The 27,777-nt window shown below is 39.5% G+C and overlaps 1 protein-coding gene across 4 annotated transcripts in view; it reads left to right on the top strand.

The window, feature by feature from the left end:
- Window positions 1-26,449, top strand: part of src (v-src avian sarcoma (Schmidt-Ruppin A-2) viral oncogene homolog) — a 28,123-nt gene extending 1,674 nt beyond the window's left edge. The window contains exons 2-14 of one of the 4 annotated variants that reach the window (XM_077611000.1): window positions 15,874-16,134; window positions 16,894-16,993; window positions 17,316-17,333; window positions 19,199-19,297; window positions 19,867-19,893; window positions 20,024-20,127; window positions 22,174-22,323; window positions 22,406-22,561; window positions 22,726-22,905; window positions 23,935-24,011; window positions 24,165-24,318; window positions 24,420-24,551; window positions 25,422-26,449. In XM_077611000.1, coding sequence (XP_077467126.1) covers window positions 15,882-16,134; window positions 16,894-16,993; window positions 17,316-17,333; window positions 19,199-19,297; window positions 19,867-19,893; window positions 20,024-20,127; window positions 22,174-22,323; window positions 22,406-22,561; window positions 22,726-22,905; window positions 23,935-24,011; window positions 24,165-24,318; window positions 24,420-24,551; window positions 25,422-25,630 — 1,659 coding nt within the window. In that variant the 5' untranslated portion in view covers window positions 15,874-15,881 and the 3' untranslated portion in view covers window positions 25,631-26,449. The remainder of the gene's footprint in view (window positions 1-15,873; window positions 16,135-16,893; window positions 16,994-17,315; window positions 17,334-19,198; window positions 19,298-19,866; window positions 19,894-20,023; window positions 20,128-22,173; window positions 22,324-22,405; window positions 22,562-22,725; window positions 22,906-23,934; window positions 24,012-24,164; window positions 24,319-24,419; window positions 24,552-25,421) is intronic. The other 3 variants (XM_077611009.1, XM_077611016.1, XM_077611025.1) reach the window with 3 other exon arrangements.
- The last annotated feature ends 1,328 nt before the right edge of the window (window positions 26,450-27,777 follow it).

The following is a 27,777-nucleotide window of genomic DNA, read 5'->3' as shown; positions in this document are numbered from 1 at the left end:
TAGTTTCACCCTATTAAATGAGTTATTTTAAATGACATGTTTTCCCGAAAGGGGAAAATAACACAATCCAAACAATTTTAAGGTTAACTGGTTTTCTGGGCGGGGAAAAAAAAGAATTGTTCAACCTGAAAAGTTTCAGCATAGAAAACTACTTTTAGAAGTATGAAATGAGAGCCTTTAAGAATGTCTGCAAATATCTTCAGCTATCAGTTGGGGACAACATTCTTGATATCGGCAAGAAGGACAAATTCTCCAAATTCACGTTTTTGGGAACAGTTTAAGGCCCATGTGTCAAAGTGGTGGCCTGGGGGCCAAATCTGGCCCGCCACATCATTTTGTGTGGCCCAGGAAAGTAAATCATGAGTGCCGACTTTCTGTTTTAGGATCAAATTAAAATGAAGAGTATAGATGTATATTAAATTTCCTGATTTCCCCCCTTTTAAATCAATAATTGTAATTTTTAAATCATTTTTTTCTGTGTTTTTAGTTCAAAAATCATTTTGTAAAATCTAAAAAAAAATATATATATATATATATATATATATATATATATATATATATATATATATATATAAAGCTAAAATAAACATTGTTTTAGATCTATAAAAAATGGAATATTCAGGGCTTTTAATTCAGGGCTTTTAATCCATTTATTTAAAAAAAATCTAAATATTATATCTAAAATGGTCCGGCCCACGTGAAATCAAGTTTAAGGGAAGGCCTTCTTTTGTTCCCAGTTGACAAAACAAGGTTGACAAAAGCATATTTTCTAAAGTTAGATGTGGAGGAACAAACCCATTCAACAAATTCTCTCCCTTCAGAATGAACACTGACTTGTGACATTTCATTTAGAAAAAGAAAAAAAAATCCCACAGGCACACTCAAGCATATTTTCCGATTGAAACTAAACTCTTTAGCGGAGCAACGTAGTTTTCTCTTCTGACAGATTCATGCCTATAAATTTGGGAGAGGCTGCCTTAAATCATCTGTTGTCATGCAGCCAGGATTAGTCCCTCTTCCATGGAGCGTGACTCCAAGGACAAAGTGTTGCCTTTAATGTGGCGCTAATGGAAACAACGAGGTTCGCCCAGACGTCGGCGTACGTAAATCGCGCACCCTGTAATTTGAGGAAGGACGGCCGTGTCCGCAACAAACCGACCTGGTTTAGCGACTTGGGAACGCCACATGCATTTAAAAGCTTTCTGAAGTTAACCCGCCCTGAAACTCTGGCTTGTTTTCCTCCCGGTAATCCTCTTGGAATATGAAAAGGTATTTTATTCATTTTTTTTCACTTCTTTTTCTCAGTGACACATATCAGAGGAGCGTCAATACATTTTCAATCAACATGGGTCATGCTTCCATCCGCTTTTCAGTAGCGCATTAGTCTAATCCTCCGCAGATTATCATAGCAGTTATTTTTGTATTTTCTGATAGAATTACAGCATTTTGACAGCAGGCAAACACAACCTCAAATGTGGGGTTGAGCGTTTCTCAGTTGCAAGACGCATATTTTGGCCTTTCCTAATGCGTCTTGGAATCCAATGAATGCCATTCAGTGAAAAGCCTCAAATGGAGATTGGTGGGAAGGGGCTCAAATTCCTGCTAATTGGCAGTATGGCTTTGGACTGGAGGCTTTTGTTCTTCCGTATAGTGGTTCGGTCTGCCTGTCAGGCTGATACACTGGGCCTGGCTGGCTTCAATGTGCCGCTTGTTTCCACGGCCATCCGGACCCTGCGGCTTCAGGACGAGTCACTTCCACTTTTAAAATTGCTTTTGTGAACCTACTCGGGGATGTGGAAGTAGAATTATTTAGAAGCAGTCCTGCCAGAGACTTGTTCTCATGCTGTGGCATGTCATATCACACAACATTCTCGACTGTTTTCACATAACAAAATGAGCGCCCACACTTGAATTCTCTCGAGGAAGCTTCTGTGACGCTCATTTGGTTACAGCAACAGGAGTTCTGGAAAAAATGAGCTCTGCAATTGACACACAATACTATTTGAGGGAGGAATTGCTTGGTCTTACTGTAAGTTTGTGATGCTCCTGGAAATTAGCTTGGCCTTGGAAGAATAACAGAAAATGGTTTCTAAGATGGAGCAGCTCGAGTGGTTAGCACGTCGGCCTCAGGGCTCTGGGGTCCTGGGTTCAAATTCAGGTCGATCCAACTGTGTGGAGTTTGCATGTTCTCCCGGGCCTGCGTGGGTTTTCTCCGGGTACTCCGGTTTCCTCACACATTCCAGAAACATGTATGGTAGGCTGATTGGAGCTGATTGGACACTCTAAATTGCCCCTAGGTATGGGTGTGAGTGTGAATGGTTGTCCATCTACGATACAGGGTGTCCCCCGCCTCTGGCCCGAAGTCAGCTGGGATAGGCTCCAGCACCCCCTGCTACCCTAGTAAGGATAAAGCGGTTCAGAAAAAGAATGAATTAATTTCTAACGTAAACCGAAAAATCCATCCGAGCACAATTTATGGTAATGTTTTTAAATGACTATTTGCTAAAAATATATGGTTTTAAGTGTGGTGTCATGATTCATCTATTCAAATTGATGCATCGATTGCGCAACAATCAAATAAAATAATTGGAAATGCAAAACATTGATCATCATCATTGCATTTAAAAAAACAATGGTTTTCATTCAAATGGCCTGAATGTTTTAGCAACAAAATAGCTAAAAATGTCAAAATGGCTTTGTTTTGATCCTGCTGTTGTCCCACATTTTGGTCAAATTAAATTTAGTAATCGGTACCACCTGGAAGGATGTACATAGCAATTATTTCAGATTTTATATACATTAGGACGCTTCTTGGACAAAGGAAAGGACTAAGCCCACTGTCAACTACTATAGTATTCATTTTTGTGTTTTTCTTATTAGAAACATAATGAATATGCTCTCTGTCTGCATGTGGCTGTATTTAATCCGGACCTTTTAGATTTGGCAAAAAGATGTGCGATATAATCCTTGGGGATGACTTGTTAATTTTTTATGAGACTCGTATGAAACAAATGACAGTCTGGCCCAGTTTTGTGCTAATTAGTGGCCAGTCGTAAGAACGAAAGCACCACCTGTTCAGAGAATTTCCATCCGTTCAACTTATTTCCGTCATTTTGTCAGCGGCCTACTTTTGTCGTAGTTTATATGCCGACCTCTTCTTCGCCTTTCTGTTTGCAATGGAACTGTTCAAATGCCACTTTGGCATTTGGGTATGGAGGCATGACTAGAAATATCATGTATCCATTATTAATGATGAGGAATATTTTCCATAACCTTGTTTTTTATTTTGCCATTCTCTTGTTTTGTTGTACTTTACATGCACAAGTAATTGTAGACATTTACCGTATTTTCTCGCCGTATTTGTCGCTCAAAAAATGCGGCCGATACAATCATTTATTTCAAAATAGAGAAAAGATAAATTTAAAACGCAAAGCAAAATTTATTTTGACATCTATGAATGGAATTCAAGAAAAAAATAAACCGTATCTTGTATAAAATGTGAAAAAACTCACTTGTGCCTGCCATTCCTCGCTCAGGGCGAAGATGGCGTCTTCCCTAGGGATGACAAACTAGACCGCTGCGGACACACTTCCTGGTTGTACTGCTCACGTGACTTCCTTTTTGAATTTATCTAAGTGCAGGCAACACCCTCTCGGAATGTGCAATCCAGGAGACGATCCTTTCGATTCATAAAGAATCTCAGAAATATCACATGCGATATTTTTTCTTAAAATGTTCCCTTCAAAGGAACACTCCCTATTAAAACCATGAATATGGAGGGGAAAATTATGAATCAGGGGGCGTCTTATGCAAGGGAAGTTGTAAGACTCAAAGATTTTAAGGGTACATCTTATACGCGGAGGGGCTTATATGCGAGAAAATACGGTAACTTGCCACTTCAGACTCCGTTGACTCTGTCTTTTGCAATTAGCGCGTCGTTTCTCAGACAATCTCATACCTGTCAACCTCTGCCGATAACTGCCCTTATAAATGATTATGATTCCCCTTACAACCCCCCCCAAAACCTTACAAACACCGTACGAGTACGGTGTTTGTAAGGGGAATCATAATCATTTATGAGGGCAGTTATCGGCAGAGGTTGACAGGTATGCAATCATTATCCGATCTGTTGGCTTAAGTTGGAATTCCTTTTGAAAATAGCCTTTTATGTTCATCATGGTCCACAAAATTCAGATTCTGTACATGTTTTGGCCCGATGATAACGTAGCGTGAACTACGCCATAGGAAAAAAAAAACTTTAATACTTGAACCAAGTTCTGTAACTTTAGTAGTCATTAACTTCCAGGGTTTGTGTGTCCATTATTACAACAATTGTGTCTAATAACTGAGTACCTAAATGTTACATCACAAAGGAGAAGGGATCTCTAACAGCAGTCAATTGAGTCGCTCTGGTGTGGATTTGAATGCTCTATCTTATAGATGATTGATGCAGACAAACAGTGGAGGACTTGTGTCCATCCCAGCGTCCCTGGCCACTTCCTTTCCCGCAGTGTTGGAAATAGTCCAGTGTGACAGAGGCCACTCATCTCGACTCAATCCACTCTCTGTAGCAAAGCTATCACCTTGGTTCCCATCGTTCTGTGTGGCTTTGGTGACCGGAAAAGGCGTGTTTAGCACAAAGAAAGATGTCTCTGTGTCGCTTTGCTGCAGCGCAGCTGGACCAGCTTGGTCGGGACGATGACATGTTTCGCATTAGGTTGTGCATCCTCTCACACTATGCTTCTATTATCTTTGCTCACGAATCAAACATAGTAATCAAACATGCCCCCAAAAAAGATCTAAATCCATCTTTCCATGTCATCATCAGGTCAGGAGTTTAGTTGTGGATTAACCACCCACCTATGAACACTCTGACCACTCATGTGGTCTAAACACATATTTACCACCCATCTGTCCATTCTCTGTAATATTTATCCTCTTCATTGTCACGGGGCGCTGGAGCCTATTCCAAATGAAAGTCGCACGATAGCTCACACTAGTCGTCAGTAAATCGTGGTGCATGAATATTGACTAGGACAATTAAGGAGATCTTCTGAATGTCATCAAATTTGTTTTCCCCAAATCCCTAAATATTTCTGGCTACATTTGTTCAGAGTTTTTGCCCCCAAATTCTCAGCACTTTCTTCCAACGCTGTGTTTTGCATTGTGATATCATCCTACAATGGCATCAACGTTCAGCGTGTCCTTCTGTCTGCTTTGCTGGTTTGAATATTGAAATGGAGACCTGCTAAAACAAAGGGACACATTAAAAAAGATAAGATCAAATCTCTTATGGAAATAAATAAGCACTTCATGTACAAGTGCTACAAAGTGCAAATTTGACTACGGTTTCTTGGTGTTCTCTCTCCCAGAGAACAAAGGGTCCTACCTAACATGTACCTCTTTAGAATAGCTAACTCACTTTTCTTTTACGACTATATGGACTGACTTTTTACAATATATCACCTGCATTATCAACGTAAAGCAACAGGTACCACTTGCCGGTTTGATTCACGTCTTCTACAACTCAAAAGCTGAACCCAAAGGTCCACCAATTCAAATCTCTGATAATACATTACATTATAACAAATCTGGTGGAGATCTTTAATATTCTTGCGTCGTTCTTTTGGGGATTGCTTCGGAGGTGGCTAACCAGAGAATCTCACCCACTGTTGGCCGAGAGACTCCATACCTGTTCACTGTGCATTCCTACCTTGGGGTGTGCGAGCAGGCGTTGAGTTTAAACTCGCCTCGGCATTCCTGACTGATGACTACGCTTTGTGTCACTGCTGCACCGTACTGGGGAATGTCACAGCACATGCACACCTGGCTCACATATCTGAACATGTCTGCTGGTTAGGTTGACTGATGCTATATGCCTTGATCCAGCATGTTTGGAACCCCTTCCGTTCCGTGTACAGTACGTGGCGTGCATACCTGAGCTGAAGGAATGAGCATTACATTCATTTACTGTAATGTGTGTACAGTAATCCCTCGATTATCGCGGTTAATGTAGACCAGACATGGCCGCGATAGACGAAAAACCGCACTTTTTTTTACTTCAGTGCTGAGTCCTAGTAGCAAGCGGCGGGCAGGGGAGTGGCTTCCGCTTGTGAGTTTCAGCGTGGATTTTCACATTTTTATGAACTTACATAAAAAAAATCATTTAAAAAATTTTATCCTAGAAAAAAATCGTTAGTTGAAGTCGCAATATTCGAGGGATTACTGTACAGTGGTACCTCGAGATACAACCTTAATTCGTTCCGGAACTGAGCTCGTATGTCGATATTCTCGTAACTCGGACGAACGTTTCCCATTGAAATCAACTAAAAACATAATTAATTCGTTCCGACCCTCTGAAAAAACACCAAAAACATGATATTGGATTAGAAAAAAAATGTTTTATTTCTTCTAATTCGCCATCTATTAACAAAGTAACACATAACTAGTGGTTTAATAGTAATAAAATGTGTTTAATAGTACTAAAATTATACGGATTTCGAAGGGGGGAAAGAGAGAGAGACGGACAGAGAGAGGGCGGCGCTTTTTGCATGGCAACACGCTCGTTCCATAACATAAACAAAAATAAGTTTAATCTAACCTTACACTAAACTTAATTCTAATTTTCTATTAAAATTTGATACCTTTCTTCTCCCGGGTTGGCTCTAGTATTTGCCCCGCCTCCACCCTGACTTTCACTATCGATGGGCTGTTTGCTTTTGTATTCCCTTCAAAATATTCCGAAAATGATGCACACAAATGTCCTCACAATAGGATAACGCACGACCACTTGCCAACGAGAAGTAATATATAATCCTCGTATTAGTGATCGCTCCGCAATTCGCGCTGAGTGACGGGGAAAAAACACTGGAAAAAAATGCACCGCTCCGCCCAGTGCTCGTAGATATCTGTTATACACGAAAGAGATGCGGCAAAAAAGACAGTGCGCTAAAATCATAAACAGCCTCTCATGTCTTGGCCACCTGGCTTTCTCGTATCTAGAGAATAATTATTTGCTCTAAATTTTACTCGTATCTCGAAATGCTCGTATGTCGGGGTCCTCGTATGTCGAGGTACCACTGTACAGTACTTATACATAAAAGCAGTATAACACAACAATTGATCCCAATAACTAAATCATAGCAAGAAAACTGCTCAGTACAGAAGTACAAGAATATTGTAAAATTATTTTATGCATTGTTTAATTGAGGATCTTTATTTTCAAACAAACATTGTAACTTAGTTCAGAGTCGTTGATTTTGTTTTCTGTAATCCATCTGAAGAGCAGACTAGTTTAAAAAAAAAAAATCAAAATAATACATTTGCACACCCCATTTAATGTGTGGAAATAAATAATCAACATTTTCCGTATGTTTAACATGTTTCCGACTAAACAAATTACCGAATCAAATGTTTGTGCATTTTCCCCGCTAATACTTCTCTTTGCAAAATCAGCAAACTACACTTTTTAAAAATGGCCTGTATATGTTCTGAGCCTCTAACCTAAAAAGATTTGGCGTGTGCCTTCCTCGGATTAAAAAGTTGGGTGTGGGCCACGATCAAATAAATCCATGAATTTGCAGTTGGTGCCAGCAGTGTTTGTTGTTTGCAAGTAGGCAGAAAATTCTTCAGTAAGCTATAAGACAGCTGCTGCTTGACAAGCTTTGGGATGTCATATGATTTAAAGGTCAGTTTAGAGATGACAAGCACAAAGGTAGTTTGAACATAGGTCTTTCAAAAAAAAAAAAATCCACCCGCATAACTGTGATCCGATGTTGCAGCCTCAAACATTGCTGGCTCCTGAGAGGCTGGAATGTGGCACAGGAATGTTTGTCTTCTGGGTATTGACAGAAGCATCACAGTAAATGTTATCTTTGAAAGTAATCTCTCCTTCTTTCACTTTCCAAAAACGTAATTCCTAATTACGTGGGCCACCATCATTCATCGATGCAGTGTAGCCATGTGTTGAATGCTCGGAATGGCCTCCATGGCAACCATAAGGGTATTTGTGTGTCCCTGGGGCTGTAAATATTGACTTCTCCTGCCTATCCCATTGTCACTCCATGTCGATGGAGTGGCAGTGTCCGGCCTGTGATTGGGTCTCGTTATCCTTTTTCCACTCACTGTCCGTGGAGTTTCAGTTCCTGGTAGTAATAGATACCTGAGTTACATGCAATGTGGTCTGTAGTTGTTCTGTGTCCACCTTGTTGCTCATTGCTGATCCTTGCTGGAGCTTAAAAAAGGAATAAAAACACGTAACTGTGTTGGCAACTTGGTATAGAATATGAAACAATCATGGCCAGCAGGTTGTGTGGAATTTCCTTGTTCTGCACAATGGGCAACTTGGTTTATTTTTTTCGGAAACCTGGTTGAGTTTATGCCTTAAAGTAGTGGTCCCCAAACTATTCCAGAAAGGGCCGCAGTGGGTGCAGGTTTTCGTTCCAATCGGTAAGAGGAAACCTTTCCACCAATCTGGTATCCTAGAAGTGCAATCAGTGGATTGCAGTCAGGTGCTTCTTTTTTCAGCAGAAACCTCATTGGTTGAACTGTTTGTGTTGGATCGGTTGGAACAAAAACCTGCACCCACAGCGCCCCTCCAGGACCGGTTTGGAGACCTCTGCCTTAAAGCGTGTCATTTGCTGTTGTGATTAAATCATATCTTCTTATTTTAATTTTTGTGACTAAATCCGTGGTTCTACATCAGTGACAAAATAAAGAATGTTTGAAAATTAGTATGGACAATGGAGTTTAAAGAAATTTTCATGATTCTTAAGCTTTTGGTGCCGGGGACTCCTTACAATGGAGACTTTTATTTATTTATTTATTTTTTTACACAGTCCTCCTTCTTATATCTGAGATTTAAAGAATGCTTTTGAAGGAAAAGAAGAACTGACCCAGTAAAATTCCAACTCATTTTAAAGTTTGCTTTTGAAGGAAAGGAAGAACTCACCCAGTAAAATTCCAACTCAATTTCAAGATTGCTTGTGAAGGAAAAGAAAAACTGACCCAGTAAAATTCCAACTCAACTCATTTAAACAAGAATAGGTTGCTGCTTTTGGTTTATCGCAAAGAAATACAATTACATGTATTTACATTTACATTACAAATCAAATTTTAGTAATACTAAGCCAATAATTTGATTTTCTTAAGGAAATGATTTAATCATACTACGTTTTCTACATAGCCCCTTACACCAAAGTCTGAGAAAAATAATATTCATCAATAATCTGCACCTCGGAAATACATTGAAATACAATTACAATTGATACAATTGCCAAAAAATCCAAATGGCATTGATATTGTTACAATGGTGAAGGCAACAGGCGAAAAAAGAACCTGGCGGTACAGTTAATTTATCTGATGGGAGGGATGAGTAAATAAGGAGACCAAAAATACAAGTGAACTGCTTGTAGTTTGCATTCTTTTTTTTGTGTTGAGACTTGATCAAGAGAAGTTCTCAAAGCTGACAGACTGGTCTATCCAGTCTTGTCATTGCAAGGCAGTGTTTGTTTGCAGGCCCTGATGGAATATCATTGCAGGGTTTGGCTAGTATGCTTAGAAAAACGGTGGCAATAATAAGGACGCGAACATAAGCATTTGGATCATGTGGCAATCGCTAGTGGTGCCCAGGAAGCCCCCCTTAGTAGTGTTGTAATTACACGCAGGGTATTAAGATGAAGGAATGCATGCAGTGGGCTAACATGAGGATCACATGCACAGACTTCTCAATCTGTGAACCCCATGACTTGGCCAGCCCCCTGCAGACCACTTCACAGATAAGTAGAAAACAAAAAGGACCAGATGTGTTTCCCCTTGATGCAGCCATCCAAAAGCAAATCTGATACCAGTTTTGAATCGTAGAACAAACTGATCTGCTGCTTCTACTTCACCTACTCCAGTGGCGGGCCGTTAGGGCCTTCACCTTCTCTTCTGGCCTAAGAAATATCTGAATCATATATTATATTTTGTCCATCAATACTTATTAAATAATTCCAAATTGTCTGTTAGCTTCCTTTCATTGCTTTCCCCCCTGGTTGCACTGCTTCCAGATGTGTGTTTTCATATTGAAGCATTTAACCAATGCATTTCAGCCATTATTTGTTGCCAGGGTCAGAAATCTGCCTCAAGGCCTTCACAATCAGTTCTGCAGACTCTGGTGCATTAAACAAGCGTCAATAAGACTGTTGCTTTAACAAATCAGATTTCGAGTTGGCAACACCACAATGCCTTGTCGCAGGCGTAGGGATACGTCATTGCCTTCTCGCAGGCGTAGGGATACGTCATTGCGTTCACCAACTATGATTGGCTATTGATTAGCCAGTGCTACCAGACTGTATCTGGAGCAAGCTGCACAAGCAAATATATTGTTGTGTTGATTTAAAGCCATTTTCAAGACGGACTATGCCAGAAATATGACAGGGCAGGCTCGACTTTCAGCATTAGCTTCGATGGCGATAGAAAAGAAGGAAGAAAGAAAGGAGGATGGATATTGTGTACAGTTAAAAATGATTTTTGGTGAGTAAAATATGGCTATATACCGAAATAATATTTCAACTGTTGGCCCGGTTCTGATATCTGAAAAGCTCCAGTGTTTGTATTTAAGCTCCAGTGTTTGTATTTAATCAATAAATGCTGCTAGGAAGTGGATTTTACCCCATTTTAGTGCAATTTTTGCCATTTCGCGTATGGACGTACCGACGTTCATCGCTGTCTTTTTCCCGGGGGAATGATACTCCGGGCCCGGTTCTGATGTCTAAAAAGCTCCAGTATTTGTATTTAATCAATAAATGCTGTTTTCGGCTGGATTTTACCCCATTTTCGGGCAATGTTTGCCGCTACGTCATTGACGTTCATCGCTGTCTTTTCCCGGGAAAATCACCCGCCCTGGCCCGGTTGTAATGTCTGAAAAGCTCCAGTATTTGTATTTAATCATTAAATTCTGCTAGGAAGTGGATTTTACCCCATTTTTGTGCATTGATTTATTGATTATTTTTATGTGTCGCAGCTGTAGCTGCAGTAGAGGTTTTATAGCCGTCAAATAGTTTTTGAGGGTTGGATTGCTACGAGAAAATGCATGGACCGCCACTGACCTACTCTGCTTATTACGTGGCTTCGTGTAAACAAACGCAATGAGACCAGACCATTATCTTCACTTCAACTGCCGCTTCGGTCGTTACAGGAAGCTTATTTGTTTGGAAGACTCTCAAGAATGATACTTTCATAATATATCATCTACCTCGGACCATCCATTCTTGGGGGACATGACAGGTGCACAAACTTGCAAATAATGTCTTTATAATTCCTTCATTCATCTTCGCTTATCCTCACGAGGGTCACGGGGGTGTGGGAGCCCATCCCATCTAGCTACACGTAATAGGCAGGGTACAACCTGAAAAAGTTGCCATGCAATCGCAAGGCACAGGGAAACAAATAACCATTCACGCATACACTCGGATCTAGGGGCAAATTGGATTGTTCAGTTTGCCTACCATTCATGTTTTGGGGAGGTGGAAGGGAACCACAGGACTCTGGGAACCCGGAGAATACCAACGCAGGCAAGGGGAGAATATATAAACTTCTCACATGCCAGGATCGGAATTAAAACGCCAAGGCTGCAGCCGCCGTTTTGGCATCGCTAAAAGTTTTAATCCTTTCAGATGCTAAATTCTTAATCTCAATCGCTATGATTTCTTGTATAGTTGAGGGTTGTAAAGGTAAGATATTTACCATTTTAGTAGGCACCTGAAAGCTAATGTTATTGGAGCCCAAGATGCTTCGATGTCGGGCTCTACTTTGCCTCTTTTCTCTCACGCGCCTTGTTATGATAATTCTGCCTCCAGTTTGAACTTGCGTATATAAAATCTCCCCAGAATCATGTTTTTTAGACTTATTTCCTCCTCTGACCCACTTTCACTTTTGTATTCTAACTCCTCATGTGATAAAGATAACAACTCTACTTGTCCACCTACCCGTTGATTGAGTCATACGGCCTTTCCTCCCCTTAGCACAATGTTCATCTCATCTTATCTCATTTTCTGAACCACTTTATCCTCACTAGGGTAGCGGGGGGTGCTGGAGCCTATCCCAGCTGACTTCGGGCCAGAGGCGGGGGACACCCCAAATTGTTAGCCAGCCAATCGCAGGGCACAAGGAGACAAACAACCATTCACGCTCACACTCATACCTAGGAGCAATTTAGAGTGCCCAATCAGCCTACCATGTCTTTGGAATGTGGGAGGAAAACAGAGTACCCGGAGAAAACCCACGCAGGCCCGGGGAGAACATATAAACTCCACACAGGTGTACCGACCTGGGCCGATACCACAATGTTGCTTTTGGTTTTTTTTTAATACAATTTCAATATTTATGGATTTCTGTCAGTCTTTAACTTATTTTTGAATACTCTGACCAGATTCTATAATTTAACACTGTAAAAAATTGTGATAGTGGGAAAATAGAAGGAATGACTCAAACATAACCAAAAGAATAACCAAACCTTGCTCACAGAGTTAAAACTGTTTTGCTGGTTGAGAACTAAGTGCTAGTGAACAACCTATATACACTGAACTCCCCATTTGATTTTAAGTGTCTCAATCTATGTTGAGGGTACCCGAATTAGTGGATTTTGAAGGAAGGAACACGATTGTGGTTTTTCTTTCAAGATTCTTGCCCCTTTATCCGTTTCACCATCTGTCAGTCTGTGTTGAAGTTGTTTCATCCTCACAGCAGGGAATGTCTTTTCATCAAGTCTGCACGCATTAAAAAAAACATCTGAAACGAGTTTGACTAATTTTGATGCCCCAATAGATGAAAAGACTTGAGAAAGGACCCTGTCAGATTTAAAACTCAGATCAAACAAATATGAACTGGCGATAATGGCTGAATTTTGATCGTATCTGGATCATAATAAACGTATTCATAGTCTGATAACATTTTTAGGTTCATTTTGATTATGCTCGTAAGGAAAGATAATTATTTGTATTCAACTAAAGCCTTGAAAACCTCAAGGATTTGAAGTTATTTCCCAGATATTATGCATTATTAAGCAAACCTTTTCTCAAGCAAGTGGGCAGACACCCGCAAGGATTTTCATGCAACTCAGCCTTTATCCATTTTGGGCAATATTGTTTTTGTGTGTGTGTGTGTGATTGTGTTTTTTGTTGTTGTTGGTTATCACCCTCGAATGTCATACAATTCCATGTATTTTGCCATATTAAAAAGTATGCACCTTTAGACTACTTAAAATCTAGTATGAGCTCTTTTTGAGTGAAGTAAACGTCCCGACGAAATAAGAGCAATGGCGGGCTGAGCATCTTGGCGCTTCCCATTAGCCTCGCTGACCCTTGCCCACTTGTCACAAAAGCTCCCAAATCAGCCTCCTCTGAAAATTAGCCTTTCATAGAAGACCCCCTGTGGCTATATCTGTCCACCATAGCACCGATTTGGCTTAGTGTAATCATATTTCCACACTAAGCTGTGATTACAGCTCATTCATGGATGTTATATAAAGCAAAGCGGGAAAAGATACAGTGATCCAAAATAGCCCATTGATCTTTATTATCACTAAATTAACCTTTAATGAATTGGATTTGTTGTTCGCCAGCGATATCTGTCAACCTTGACTAGACTTGACAACCTTGACTAAAATGTATAACCAAACCAAATAGATATTTCCACAAAGTGAAAATTGAAAAGCATAAGCTTGTATTTGAATGTGTCTAGTTACCTCATAACCACCCTTCCTTGGTTTTATTACTCCTTTCCCTCCAATGGAATAAACGATCCAATTCATTATTTGAATTTGAGTAACTGGCTGTGCGTACGTGCAAGAATTTTAAGGTTAACGCCAATATTATTTTCCGGATTTGGAAAAACAATTTAATTGCTGGAGAGTACAATGGTTGTAAACCAGTTGGGGTTCTCTTCTTCAAACTCCAATGCATGGAAACATTATCGGACACAGAAAACATCTTAATGCCAATCACGTTGTTTTTCTATTCTACCAAGTCTCACTTTTTGTAACTTTTTACTGACATGATTGTCCGAAATTTCTCTCGCCAATAAAAGACATCATCTTCAGTTTTTATACCACACTAAGGATGTCATGGGTTTCCTGCTCACTTTTCTTATGCTTATATTAACATGTTGTGAATCAAAATGACCTACTTTCTAGAGTCAATTGACCAAAATACATTTCAATGAAGCATACACAAAGCATGAATGAATGCTAGTTTCAAATGATGTACGTATCCTGGTGGTAATTAGATTTTTCAAAAGTAGAATATGCTCATATATTTCAGTTTTTGAAAGTATGAGATGAGCAACAAAAACAGGTTACTGGTACCAATCCAATTATGAAAGGGTTATTGTGCTACATGGAAATGTAGCGACTGATGGCTACCGTGCCAAAAGCGGGATAATATGGATTTGCTGCATATGTGTGTCAAGACGTTTAGTGCCAGTGCGTCTGAGTGTATGCGCACAACACACACATTTAATAAGTGAGGAGAAGCAGCTGCTATTTGGTATGCAGCCAATGTCCAATGCACTCTGTGCCTCTTGGGAATTTTCCCATGGGTTTTTGAAAATGAGTAGTATTTCAAAAGACATACCATCTACGTATATTGCATATTTCTGGACATGCAATGGTTTCTTCTTAAATGAAGGTCACAATCCAAAATTCTTTGAATTTATACTGTTACGAAGTTTCAATGCAAGATGGCAACTCTGTAATCCAATGTACTTACTATTTGGTAATGTGATATGAACTGTTTGGTGTTTTCACATTCAATCTTGCTAGGTTATCTTTTGCAGCTGTTAATTTTTTTAAATTCGTTTTCAGACTTAAAGTAGACTTGTTTCTCCTTACTTAAATAATAATATATATGCTAAAATGTCATCTATATTTTTGTGTCTGTTAACGTATATCTGTACATAATAATTCCATATTTTCTCGCTTATATGCCGAATTTGTCATTACAAAAAATGATGACTGAATCGAGGGTATGGCTTTTAAGCACAAAAATTAGACTTGACATGCCCGAAATGCCATAATGCAAGACAATGCGGCCGATACGGTCATTTATTTCAAAAGAGAGAAAAGATAAACAGATAAAATGCTTAACAAAATGTATTTTGACGTCGACTATTGAAATTCAAGGAAAAAAATGTATCTTGCATAAAACATGAAAAAACTCACTTACTTGTGCTTGCCATTGCTCGCTCAGAGCGCCGCCATCTTACCTAGGGATGACAAACTAGACCGCTACGGACACACTTCCTGGTTGTGCTGCGCACATCACTTCCTTTTTGAATTTGTCTACGTGCAGGCGACACCCTTTAGAAATGTGCAATAAAGCGTCCGATCCTTTCATAAAGTATCTCAGAAATACCACGTTCGATGAGTTTTCTTAAGATTTTCCCTTCACAGTAAAACATTTGTAGTCCCTTTTAAAACCATGATTATGCAGGTGCAAATTGTGCATCAGGGGCCGTCTTATACGAGAGAAATTGTAAAGTATCTCAGAAATACCACGTGCGATGATTTTTTCCCTTCAAAGTAACACGTTTGTACTCCCTATTAAAACCATGAATATAGATCTGAAAATTGGGAATGTGGGGGCGTCTTATACGAAAGAAATTGTAAAATTCTACGATTTTTAAGGCAATTTCAAGGGTGCGGCTTATACGCAGATGCGGCTAATATGCGAGAAAATACGGTAATTGAAAATGTGGACCCCTGGATCGGCCCAAACAAGACAACTTAATGTAGACAATTTTTAAACATCCTGTTATACAGTGGCTTGCAATGTCATCAGCGATCGATCGTCTTCTCTAACCAGCTGCCCTTTTCTGTACTTCTGTGCCTACCAGGCCTCATAATGGGGGGGTCCAAAAGTAAGCCTAAGGAGGCGGGTCTACGTACCGTCAGCCTCGATGCCAACCTCAGCTCTGGGGGTCCCAGTGGCTTACACCATAACGCTGCTCTACAGTCTTTAACTCCAAGTCGTAGCGCCACTGTGGAGGGAGGCCTCGGCGGCAATCACCCCTTGGGTAATAAGGCCGAACTAACCCTGTTTGGGGGTGTGGACAGTGGTAGCCTCAACTCTTCTTCGAGCAGAATCACACTAGCAGGTGAGATATTTTTGCTAAAAGCATCGGTCTTATCATTTGAGGTGTTTATTGTGTGTACCCTAATCCTTTTTGTGTCAATTGTCAAGCTTGGAAATGGATAATAAATGAATTATGGGAAATATTTTTATTTAAAAACATTCCAGAAAACTTTTGTCATCATATCATGTTAACTATCGAGTCAATGTTTTTAGTAATATTTTCAAAAAAAAATACAAACATAGTCTTACAATTGCAGTACAGCAAGGCGACGTTTTGCCTAAAATTTGTTACAATGAAAGTAAAATGAAATGTTTTATCTACCCTAAATTGTGTGGCTGGATTTTTTTGGGGAGAATGTTTTGACTAGTTAATTCTTTCCAGAAAGGCATTTCAATCCATTTAAATCAGGCCCCAAAACACTGTTTTTTACTTCAGCGTGTTGCTAATCGCTCCTGCTTTTTAATCCATTTATTTGTGATTTGTGTCTTTCTGTCCTTGTCCAAATTTTGACATTAACTGTGACTTACGATTTTTGTAGATAATTGTGCTATACAAATAAAACTTGCCTTGTCCCGCCTTTAATCTACATGCAATTTGCACGCAAAAATCTGATAGGCAGCGAGCAACGTTCATGGATCTCAAATCTCTTTTGAACTGAAATTTTTTGCATGAGAATATTAGCTGTATGTATCGTTAGCGACATGTGTCTACATGTGTACTCCCTAACTTTTGTCTGAATCGTGTCTGCATCACACTCATAAAGGTTTCCTCTCCAAACAGGGGGTGTAACGACCTTTGTGGCGTTGTATGACTACGAGTCTCGAACAGCTTCTGATCTGTCATTCAGAAAAGGAGAACGCCTGCAGATAGTCAACAACACGTAAGAAATATTCAAATAAAACATACAATGCCTGTATGGTAAACATCTAAAAAATTGTAGGTATCAGGTTACATTCACGCAGTTCTTATGATGCACCAATTGCGTAAGAGTCAAGCTCCTAATTCTCCTCCCCAGATTGTTGCTCTGCTTAGTGACCTACAGGTTGTCAGAGTGATATTGTTTGCCCCCCCGAGTCATGACGAGAGAATCCAATATCCGATTGATCCGCTTTGCTACTCTACCACTGCTTATAACTATTGCTTCTCCTCCCTACCCTCAAACCCCCTACTGTTTATTTTCTTCGTCCATCACGTTTTTCCAGGAGAAAGGTGAACTGCAGGTTTGTGAAACTGCGATGAAATTGCATTCAAGGGTGCTTTCACACGAGTGCCATTTTATCTCTTTTAATCAATCTCTTCATTTCCCCCTTGATGTGAAGTTTAAACGCAGTTCTCAAACTCGAGAGCAGAGTGCAGCTGAAATCAACTGAAATATACACCGTGATGATTATTCAATTACACGGATGTATGCTAGCATTGTAGCATGTCCCCATTCACCATGTGAAGTCTAATAATTGGATTGAGATACCCACTGTCGGCTTTATTATTTGCTATTGTTCTATAGCCTGATAGATTACTTGATAGATCATAATGTGATGTTATCACAATGTTACAAAGTGATGTGTAAATTGGCAATCTTTTATTCTGTGTTTCCAAAAACATACATTTTTCTACTTATATATTCCATGACTGCGTATTCTGGTTCACTTGGCATACTCAACCAAGTTGGCAACCCAATTGACAACTCTTCGTGTGAAAGCATCCTAAATGAGCTGCCCTACAAAGGTGTTTGCTTGCGTTACCCGATGTTTGCAGTAAATCCAAACAGAACTGGCCATGACCCTCTTAAGTCTAGTCACATCTGTCTGAGGTCTTTCAGCGTTTTAGATGGTTGTTACAATGTTGCAAAACTTCAGCAGATACTCCCTACTATTACTAAGCATACAAACAAAATCACACCCCATTGTCATACCCATATTTGCATGTGTTGTCTTAATTGTGAACAAACTAGGGATGGGCATTGACGACGTGTGACGACGCCATGACACGATGACGTCATGATGCAATGGCGTCGTGGCGTCACGACGCAAGACAATGCGGCTGATATGAGAGATAAACAGAAAACACTAAACTACATTTATTTTGACGTCTATAAATGAAATAAAAATAAACGTACTTATCTTGCATAAAACGTGAAAAAACTCACGTTCCCCTCACTGCTCGCTCCGGGCACGGCCATCTTACCTAGGTCGAGGCGCGGCTATCTTACCTGGGGCGCTGCCGTCTAAACTTAGTTAAACATGCTCTGACTGGCCAGACGTGAGTAGCCTTAATTTTAAAATAAAACAAGATTTAACTTTGATTTTTTTTGTTTTATTTCTTGTTCGAAAGTGATAACTATTGAAGTAATATGAACTATCGAAAGATTTGAGATATTTTGACATAATAAGCAATATGGCTGCCACAACATCTTAAACTTCTGGTAACAAAATTGTAATTTCTGTAATTAGAAAGCATCAAGTTCTCATCAAGATAGACTTATTTCTTTTTTCAAATTGAATAATTTGATATTTTGCATTTACAAAGACAGGCATATTAACTTCCTTATTATATTGACCCTAATAATGTGCTTTTGGTTCATACAGTATCAGAAATACCACGTTTTTACCAAGATTTCCCCTTCAAAGTAACACATTTGTACTCCCTATTAAAACCATGAATATGGAGGTGAAAATTGGGAATCAGGGGGGGTGGCTTATACGCGAGAAATTGTAAAATTCAACAATTTTAAGGCAATTTTAAGGGTGCGGCTTATACGCTCGGCGGCTTATATGCGAGTAAATACGGTTGTTGTTTTTTTTATATGATACCATCTTTGCAACAAGGATGAGGATCGTCAAGCAACATAGTGGAATAAGTACTGTATATATCAGCATAAAAATATGTGGAGACTATTATCACAATTATTTTGGTAACCGCAATATCTGTTCATTTTCCGAATTTGTAATAAACAAAAAACGGTTGATCATGCCCATCCCTGGCAGTTCACAATAATCATAATTTTGCTGCCCCAAACAATTCCCCAAACATTCAAACTGCCCATGTTGTGTTTTTGTACCTCACGCTACATGTGTTTTCGTTGCAGAGAGGGTGATTGGTGGCTAGCGCGATCCCTGACCTCCGGTGAGAATGGATATATTCCCAGCAATTACGTGGCCCCATCGGACTCTATCCAAGCAGAAGAGTACAGTATTTTCCCTTAATTTCTATCCTCACTTTAATCATTCATGCTTGTCATACATACACTCTTCAGTTAGCACTAAGGATGGGTGCCTTTCACATTTGAACTGTTCAACACTGGTGCTCAATGGTAGTCTTAAATGTAAATTTACTTGGTAATAATATCCAAACCTTTGTACTTTTCTTTTGGCCGCTTTGGGAAAGGCACTTTTCTGAGGAAGAACACAACCATCAAAGACCTTTTGGATTACAAAGATTGAAGTAGTGCCAGCAGAACTTCTGTTAGGTCCATTATTGGTTGCTTCTTAGCTCACAATGGATAAAAATTCCCACTCAAGTACTCCATCTTGAAAAATAATTCCTAGATCTGTGGAAGCTGTTTTGCGTGTAAAAGGGAAATAACTCCACATCCCTTCACCTTTTACTTCTTGTAGCTTGATCATATCCCAGTACATTTATCCATGGAGTATGTTTCCTTCCTCCTTTCACAGAATGCTCAGATCAGTCTTGATATGCTTTACTAACCTTCTTTAACATCTCTTTGTCTCACCTTTTGCCTTCCTTCTTCTGCAGTCATCTCAGACTGACTGCAGAGTCCAGGTAAGAAGCTGTTGTCATAGAGATTAGTGCCTTTACATGTTTGCTTCTTCTTGTCTTTAACAAAGATTCGCTAGGCCTTCACCAACCTGTTCCTTCCTTTGCCCACCCCCACCCTCTTCGACTTAATCAGGTGGTACTTTGGCAAGATTACCCGCCGTGACTCCGAGAGGCTCCTGCTCAGTTTGGAGAACAGAAGGGGAACATTCCTGGTGAGAGAAAGTGAGACCACCAAAGGTTAGTTTGACCTCCCTTTCTATGGAAAGGAAGGAATTGTAGAATAACTCACAATACCAACTATTCATTCATACATTTTCCGTACCGCTTATCCACAAGGGCCGCCGGGGGTGCTGGAGCTTATCCCAGCTACGTAACTAAATGAAACGTAACCAATTTATTCAACTGTTCCACCTGTCTGCCCGGGTTTTTAATGTTTCTTTATTTGTACAAAGCTCATTTTTGCTTACAAATGACACAAGTTATAATTTGCCATTAGTCACCATGTTAATGCCCCCTTATTAAGAGACGTATTGGGAATGAAAAATGCTAGCGAAACAAAAATCCAAAACACTAAGAATTGGAGATCTTGATATCCACAATCTTTTTTGTTACGGCTGAAATGCTCGAATTCCGTAACACATTTCTCCAAACGTGTTGCTACAAGAAGGGTGAAACATAATGCTTTTTTTGTCAGCTGTCCCGGGCTACGGGCTAACTTAAGCAGATGGGAAAATGTCCGACGAGATGCCTCTCGGATATGTTTGAAGATGCTTCCGATAGGCTGCGTTCTTCCTTTGGGTTCAGCTGCTTGTGTGTGTGTGTGTCCTATTTCTGGTTTTTAGGCTGTGTTTAAAATGAAAAACAGAACAGGGACAGTTTATGGACATCAGAGGGGACAGTGTGAGAAGGAGCCATGTGGAGGTCCTGGCTGGCTTATCCAGACAGAATTAGGTCAGTGTGGAGATGAGGTCTATACAACCACCGACCAATCTCGCCCACATTTATACATGCCAGGGGCAGTGCCCGGAGCCAGTGGAGTGCATTTGACTTGATGATGATTGCCCTCTGGTGGCATTAAGACTACATTGCCTGTGGGATTTATAGTCGCATAGTGGATGTCAAATGCAAGCTATTCTAAAACGGCAACTTCTGATGGGTTCTTATTGCTTTCAAATTCCGTGCAGTCATCCCACATCTCTTCTTTTCTGTCTCTTCCCTAACAGAGCAAACATGTTGTTGCTTCATGGAGTTACACATATGATTTGCACTCATGCTCAACAATGTTAGTAGGTAGCTACTCCTTAGTTAGGAACTTTTTCTGAAAATACCAATTGGGGCTCTTTGAGTCTAAATTTTTAAAAGGTGCCCATGTGAGTTTGAATGGTTGTTCATTTGCAGGACTCAGTAATTCCCATTTACTTTGATTTGCTTTGTACTTTGTGCTTTTGCTTTGTTGTTCTGTCTAATCACCCTCTGCTACTGTCACAATGAAATTTCCCGAATACGGGATGAATAAAGTTATCCAATCCAATCCAATCCAATTGACTGGGAAATTTAGTCCCATTCGGTTGCTTAATTTAGAAGAGCAAATGGAGGGTCTAGTATCATAATACAATATACATGTTTCATACCTGTCTACTTTAATGTTTTTCCCATATTTTATGTTTTTGATCATTTCAAATTGTGTACGCCGTATAAAAACCTTTGTACGGGATTTTTTTTAAGTACGTTTTTTGAATAACCGATCTTGTTTGACCCATTTCGGCTCTAATACAGATCGTCTCGGTCACTGGTAGCAGACGAAAACATCCTCGTTGACTGCTAATAGTCATGCTTTAAGCATTATATGCGCATTCCCATTTCACCCATCCGCCTTTTAACTATATAAATATAGCGCGTCAACAAGCAATGTACCCAGACAGTCAACCTGTCCGCGTCATACAGCGACATCTACAGAATCTTGAATTTAGTGCATCCTGATAGGGCACCCTGACCACTTTGGAGGAAATTTCTGACTTTTAAGTGTGCCCGATGTAGTAAATATGCACTGCATTGCATTTGTACGTTTATTTATTTTTTATCGCTTAATAAGGGGAATTGCAATCATTAATAAGGGGAGCAATTGGCCGAGGTTGACCGGTATGATGTTTCATTTAACTTGGCACAGGAGTCTCACATGAATTTGTGTTTTTCATTCAACAACTGTGATGGAGATAGTATTTGTCTTATTCTTATATGATAAGATAAACTCAGATGCTATGCCAAAGTTGTTTCTGTCTGCAGGTGCTTATTGTTTGTCTGTGCTCGACTACGACAACACCAAGGGACTGAATGTAAAACACTACAAGATCAGGAAGTTGGACAGTGGCGGCTTTTACATTACTTCCCGCACGCAGTTTAGCACTCTGCAGCAGCTTGTTAATCACTATCGCAGTGAGTGACTTGGCATCATTGAATCATCTTGATTGTACTCTTGTCAGTGACTGAAACACTGTCTTTTGCCTTGCGTCTCCAGAACATGCGGACGGGCTTTGCCACAGTCTGAGCAACATCTGTCCAGTGCTGAAACCTCAGACTCAGGGTTTAGCTAAGGATGCGTGGGAAATTCCCAGAGAGTCTCTTCGTCTAGACCTCAAGCTCGGACAGGGGTGCTTTGGAGAAGTTTGGATGGGTAAGAATGTCTGCTAGCCTAGAATTGCAATAGTAACAAAGATTACGGGGGGTTCTAGCAATTTAGGGTCTGTACAAGAAGTTCACGGTCGAAAACTTTGGTCTAGTATTTTAATGGTTAGATTGATTGATTGCAATTCATGACATGGATGTATCTTTTGTCAGGAACATGGAACGGTACAACCCGTGTGGCAATCAAGACGCTAAAACCTGGCACCATGTCTCCTGAAGCATTCCTCCAGGAGGCCCAGGTCATGAAGAAGCTAAGGCACGAGAAGCTGGTTCAGCTTTACGCCGTGGTATCAGAGGAGCCCATCTACATTGTCACTGAGTACATGGGAAAAGGTCAGACTAAGACCCTTGCTAACACTGCTTGGTTTTGTTTTCTGCGATGAATTTCAGAGGTCTTCTGACGTTTAGTCACAAACACCCAAATTGTTTTCTGCTGACTAGGACATTCATTCTTTTCGTGAAAGTCGTGACATTTTACAATTGTAGCTGGATAAAATGCTAACATATTCATGGATGTTTTGCTAACATGTACATAGAAAGTGTAGTAGTAGGATAACATGCAGGGTTCACAACCGTGTGCGGTCGATTGGTCGCCGGTCTTTTGGTCGCCGTCTTTTGGTCGCCCCGACTGCGACAACGGGCGACCAAAAGACCAGCGACAAAACAAGGTAAAACAACACGGTCTACGCATCAATAAAAGCCAACAATGGCCATGAGCAGTTTCACTGAGCCGACGTGTGAGTGTATACGAGTTTGTATGTACATGCGTTGTCCCTTTAAGAAGCTACATCCATCAGGGTCTTGACAAGTTCTCCAACAAAAAACAATAAAAGTCCGGGAAATTTGGAGCTTTTCTTTAGCCTAATAATTAATAGGGCATTAAGTATGACTAAATAGTAATTCACAGTTTGTATTTAGGGAATTTGAGCAACGATTTAAATGGTAATTATCAATAACCTTCCGGGCGACCAAAATACCGGCGAGCAATCGACCGTGTACCATTCACAACACCCAAAGTAGATCAATTAGGAATTAGTAAATTCACATTTCATGGCCAACGTACACAAAGTTTCTTATGGAACGGGGACGCTGTTAGCCACTGCTAACCTCTGCCTCCAACGAAATACAATGTTGGGTTGTTTTACTTTTTGTAAAGTCTGGATAATATATATTTCTACATATTGTGTTGATTACCACTGTATCATTTTGAGACTTCAGACTAATGTGTGAATAGCACCCAATGCAGGGATTAACCGGACAAATCTAGCGAAAAGATGAATAAAACATGTCCACATTAAACACCATTAAAAAAAATGAATCAGTGTTTTGAAGCTATCTCACTTTCTATGGCCTTGACAACAGGTAGTTTACTGGATTTCCTAAAAGGTGAAATGGGCAAGATGCTCCGCCTCCCTCAGCTGGTGGACATGGCATCACAGGTCAGAATATATACTGTCATTCAGTAATATCATTTTCCAATATGGTACCTGAGCCACAATCTCTTATCCCTTGCATTTTAAATGTCCTGTTTTTCATCATCATTCCGTTCCTATGGTTGTATATTTCAATATACAAACATTATTCTTTGTCAGATTGCTTCAGGGATGGCGTATGTGGAAAGGATGAACTACGTGCACAGAGACCTGAGAGCCGCCAACATCCTGGTGGGAGATAACCTGGTTTGTAAAGTGGCAGATTTTGGCTTGGCTCGCCTCATCGAGGATAATGAATACACGGCGAGACAAGGTGAGCAAGGAGGCATCCTCTAGCATCAATTTACTCTCCAAATAGGGAATGTCGGCATTCACGTGAAGCGCTGCCCTGTGTTGTGCTAACTTGTTTTGCAGGAGCCAAATTTCCCATCAAATGGACGGCTCCAGAAGCAGCTCACTATGGACGTTTCACCATTAAATCTGACGTCTGGTCATTCGGGATCCTGCTGACTGAACTGGCTACCAAAGGAAGAGTGCCATATCCAGGCAAGCCATGTTTATTCAAATCTTGTTATTAGGCCGCATTCCAAAAATAATTTAAAAGGGTTTCCATTTTCAATCACATTAGTGACAAACAGATATGCCCACATTCTTTGTTTATCTGTCTGCAACCTAACTGGACAGCAAATTTGATGTAAAGCCGGTCCTCACAAAGAAATGTGCTATACAGTAATCCCTCGAATATCGCAGTTAATGTAGAACAGACATGGCCGCAATAATTAAAAAATCGCGAAGTAGGGCCACCCCTATTATATCTACCTTTTTTTTCTTTCAGTGCTGAGTCCTAGTTGCAAGAGTGGCTTCTGCTTACGAGTTTCAGTGTGGAATTTCACATTTTATGAACTTAAAAAAATAATAATAATAATTAATAGCAGGAAAAATATCACAAAGAAGTGAATTCGCGATAAGTGAAGTCGTGATAATCGAGGGAAGACTGTACTATAAAAGAACAGTATTTACTCACAAATTATTTATCGTTAGGTTTGAGCGGAATACATTTAATTTGAGGCATATTGCATATAAATAAAATTGAGTAAAGAGTGATGGATTTAATGGTTAAAGGAGCCCATCTTCCCCAGATAACATCAGTCTCAAGCAGATACGAATTAAAAATAGGCGTTTTTTTAGGACAAGGTGAAAAGCATCAGGAAAAAAATTGACTAGATTATGAGGGGTTTTTTTGCTCGCAGATGGAATTATTATAAGGATAGACATATAAAAGAAGTCCCAGCATTGTCCAAAAAAAGCTACAATAAATTGATGAAAATATAAGACGTGTACTCACTCTGGTGAGACGCTGACATTCTCCTTTCAGTGGAATAGGTCTTTATATCCGTGTGTGTGTCTCCTACGTAGGTATGGTAAACCGCGAAGTTCTGGACCAGGTTGAGCGCGGTTACAGGATGCCGTGCCCTACAGAGTGCCCAGAATCTCTGCACGACTTGATGCTGACGTGCTGGAAAAAAGATCCAGAGGAAAGGCCCACCTTTGAGTACCTCCAGAGCTTCCTGGAGGATTACTTTACTTCCACTGAGCCTCAGTATCAGCCTGGCGAGAACTTGTGAAGCAACGGGCTACCAAAAAATGAATGGATCAAATTGGGATCAAAGGCAGCAACTTCTAGTCTTGTCCAACGTGAGTGACGGCCATAAAGAAAGACCACAGTGTTCCAAAGGAGGGCTTCCCTTGTGCTCTTGAATTTTTGTCATCACGGCGTCTTTTCTATGGGTGGTGATGTCGATCCAAAATAATTTTGAAACTCCATATTTTGATGAACGCTGACTTGTTGTCTTCCTTTTTTTTATTATGCTCAGCAGACTGCAATGAGCTGGAATGAATTCAGCTACAAACCTTTTGCTTTCTTGTACAATTTCTTTTCTGGTGGCGCTGACCCCCCGCAAATGGTCTCTCTCAAATCAAGCGTGGCAAAATGGCTACTGAAAAATAAAGTTCAGCTCAGGATGGAGAAGACGATGCAAAAAAAAAAGTGTGCCAATGACGTTTTTATGGGCCCATCCACTGTACAAAAGGTACTGCAGTGGCTTTTTTTGTCAAATTTATTTCACTGCTATTGACGACAATAGACGTCTGATCCAAATATGATATTTCAATAACAAATGGAATAGTCATCTTTTACCGTCAGTGACTGGACATGAGTTGGTGAAGCCTAAATGTTTCCCCGATTTTTGGGCAAATTCCATTTTTTTTTGTGTGTAATGCTAGCAAAATCATACACTGGAATTAATGAGCTTCTTGCTAGCTTCTCAAAGTCAATATTGATGATATTTTTGTCTGTAAGGGGCCTAAGAAGAAGCCCTCCCAAATACATAAGCACGACAAATTAGTTTGAATCTTTAAATAAATGCAACTGTATATATACTGAATGTTTATAATTTGTATAATTACATGTGTAATTTTTTTATAATTTATTTCTTTTTTTTTTTAAATAACGCTTTATGCATTTAGCATCTCATAATGGCCACATGGAAAAGAAAAATGATATGGAAAAAGTCTTAATGTGAAAAGAATAGAATAATAAACAATATTTTTCACACGATAGTACATACATAATGTGAGAATATAAATCATAATGCAAGCAATAGTCATTTGTTTAGGATTATAAATGGGTTTTACATAAAACAGCAATGAAAACCTGTATTTTCTCATTGCAATTTCTTCGCTATTATATGCCAATTGTACTCTTATATTATTATTCCTTGTATTTTTTCTTTTCCCTGTGGCCACCCAATACTCCATACATAATCAACTTTAATCTTTGCAGTACTTTTCTGAATTATATTGCTTTTAATGATGTGCTTACAAAGAAAACACATTTGTGTTGCAGTAATATTTATGCATGTATTTCTGTGAAACCTTTATTGGTTGTTAATGGAGAAAAAAAAAAAACAACTGTACTGATCTTCCAATAGCCACTGCACATGTTTACATGCTGATTGTATTCTAAATCAGCAGATGGATCGGCATTCAGAGGTACTTGCCCGCTAAAAAGTCTGATTCGCGAGTTGTAGCATCTCCTCAACCCTGTCAACTCATTTTGATCTTACTTTGGTTAATTGACTTGTGTGCTTTCATAAGGAAACATGTTGACCGACACGTGCACAAAAAGGGCCATATTGCAAGTATGCCTCCAGGCAAAAATAGTTACTGTGGGGTTCTATTGGTCTTTTTTCCGACTATGCAGATGTGTGTGTGCATATATACATATATATGTGTATGTATATGTGTATGTGTGTGTGTATATATATATATATATATATATATATATATATATATATATATATATATATATATATATATATATATATATATATATATATATATGTATATATATATATATATATATGTATATATATATATAATACTTGTGTCTGCACACACAATAATGAGTAATAATGCTGCGGTACATGTTCTTTTCTACTGTATCAAATGGAAATGAGATTATAGCTTTTTGGTAGCTCCTCCTGAATATTGTTCATATTTTAAAAGGTTGCTTGAATAAAAAGAAAATGAAATATAGATTTTGTTTTCAAACCGAATTATTAATTTATTGTATGACTTGAGTTTAAACGATGCAAAGCTGCCATTTTTATGATGAAATTGCACATAATATAAATTAAAATACTAAATGGAGGGTTTTGAAACCCGCCTTTAGTGGCAATCTTTGGTACTGCAGGGCTTGAATTTTCCACCG

This window comes from Stigmatopora argus, chromosome 1, assembly GCF_051989625.1.
Source record: "Stigmatopora argus isolate UIUO_Sarg chromosome 1, RoL_Sarg_1.0, whole genome shotgun sequence".
In the NCBI taxonomy this organism is placed as follows: Eukaryota; Metazoa; Chordata; class Actinopteri; order Syngnathiformes; family Syngnathidae; genus Stigmatopora; species Stigmatopora argus.
The sequence above is the reverse complement of the archived record's forward strand: the minus strand, read 5'-3'. Positions and strand labels throughout refer to the sequence as shown.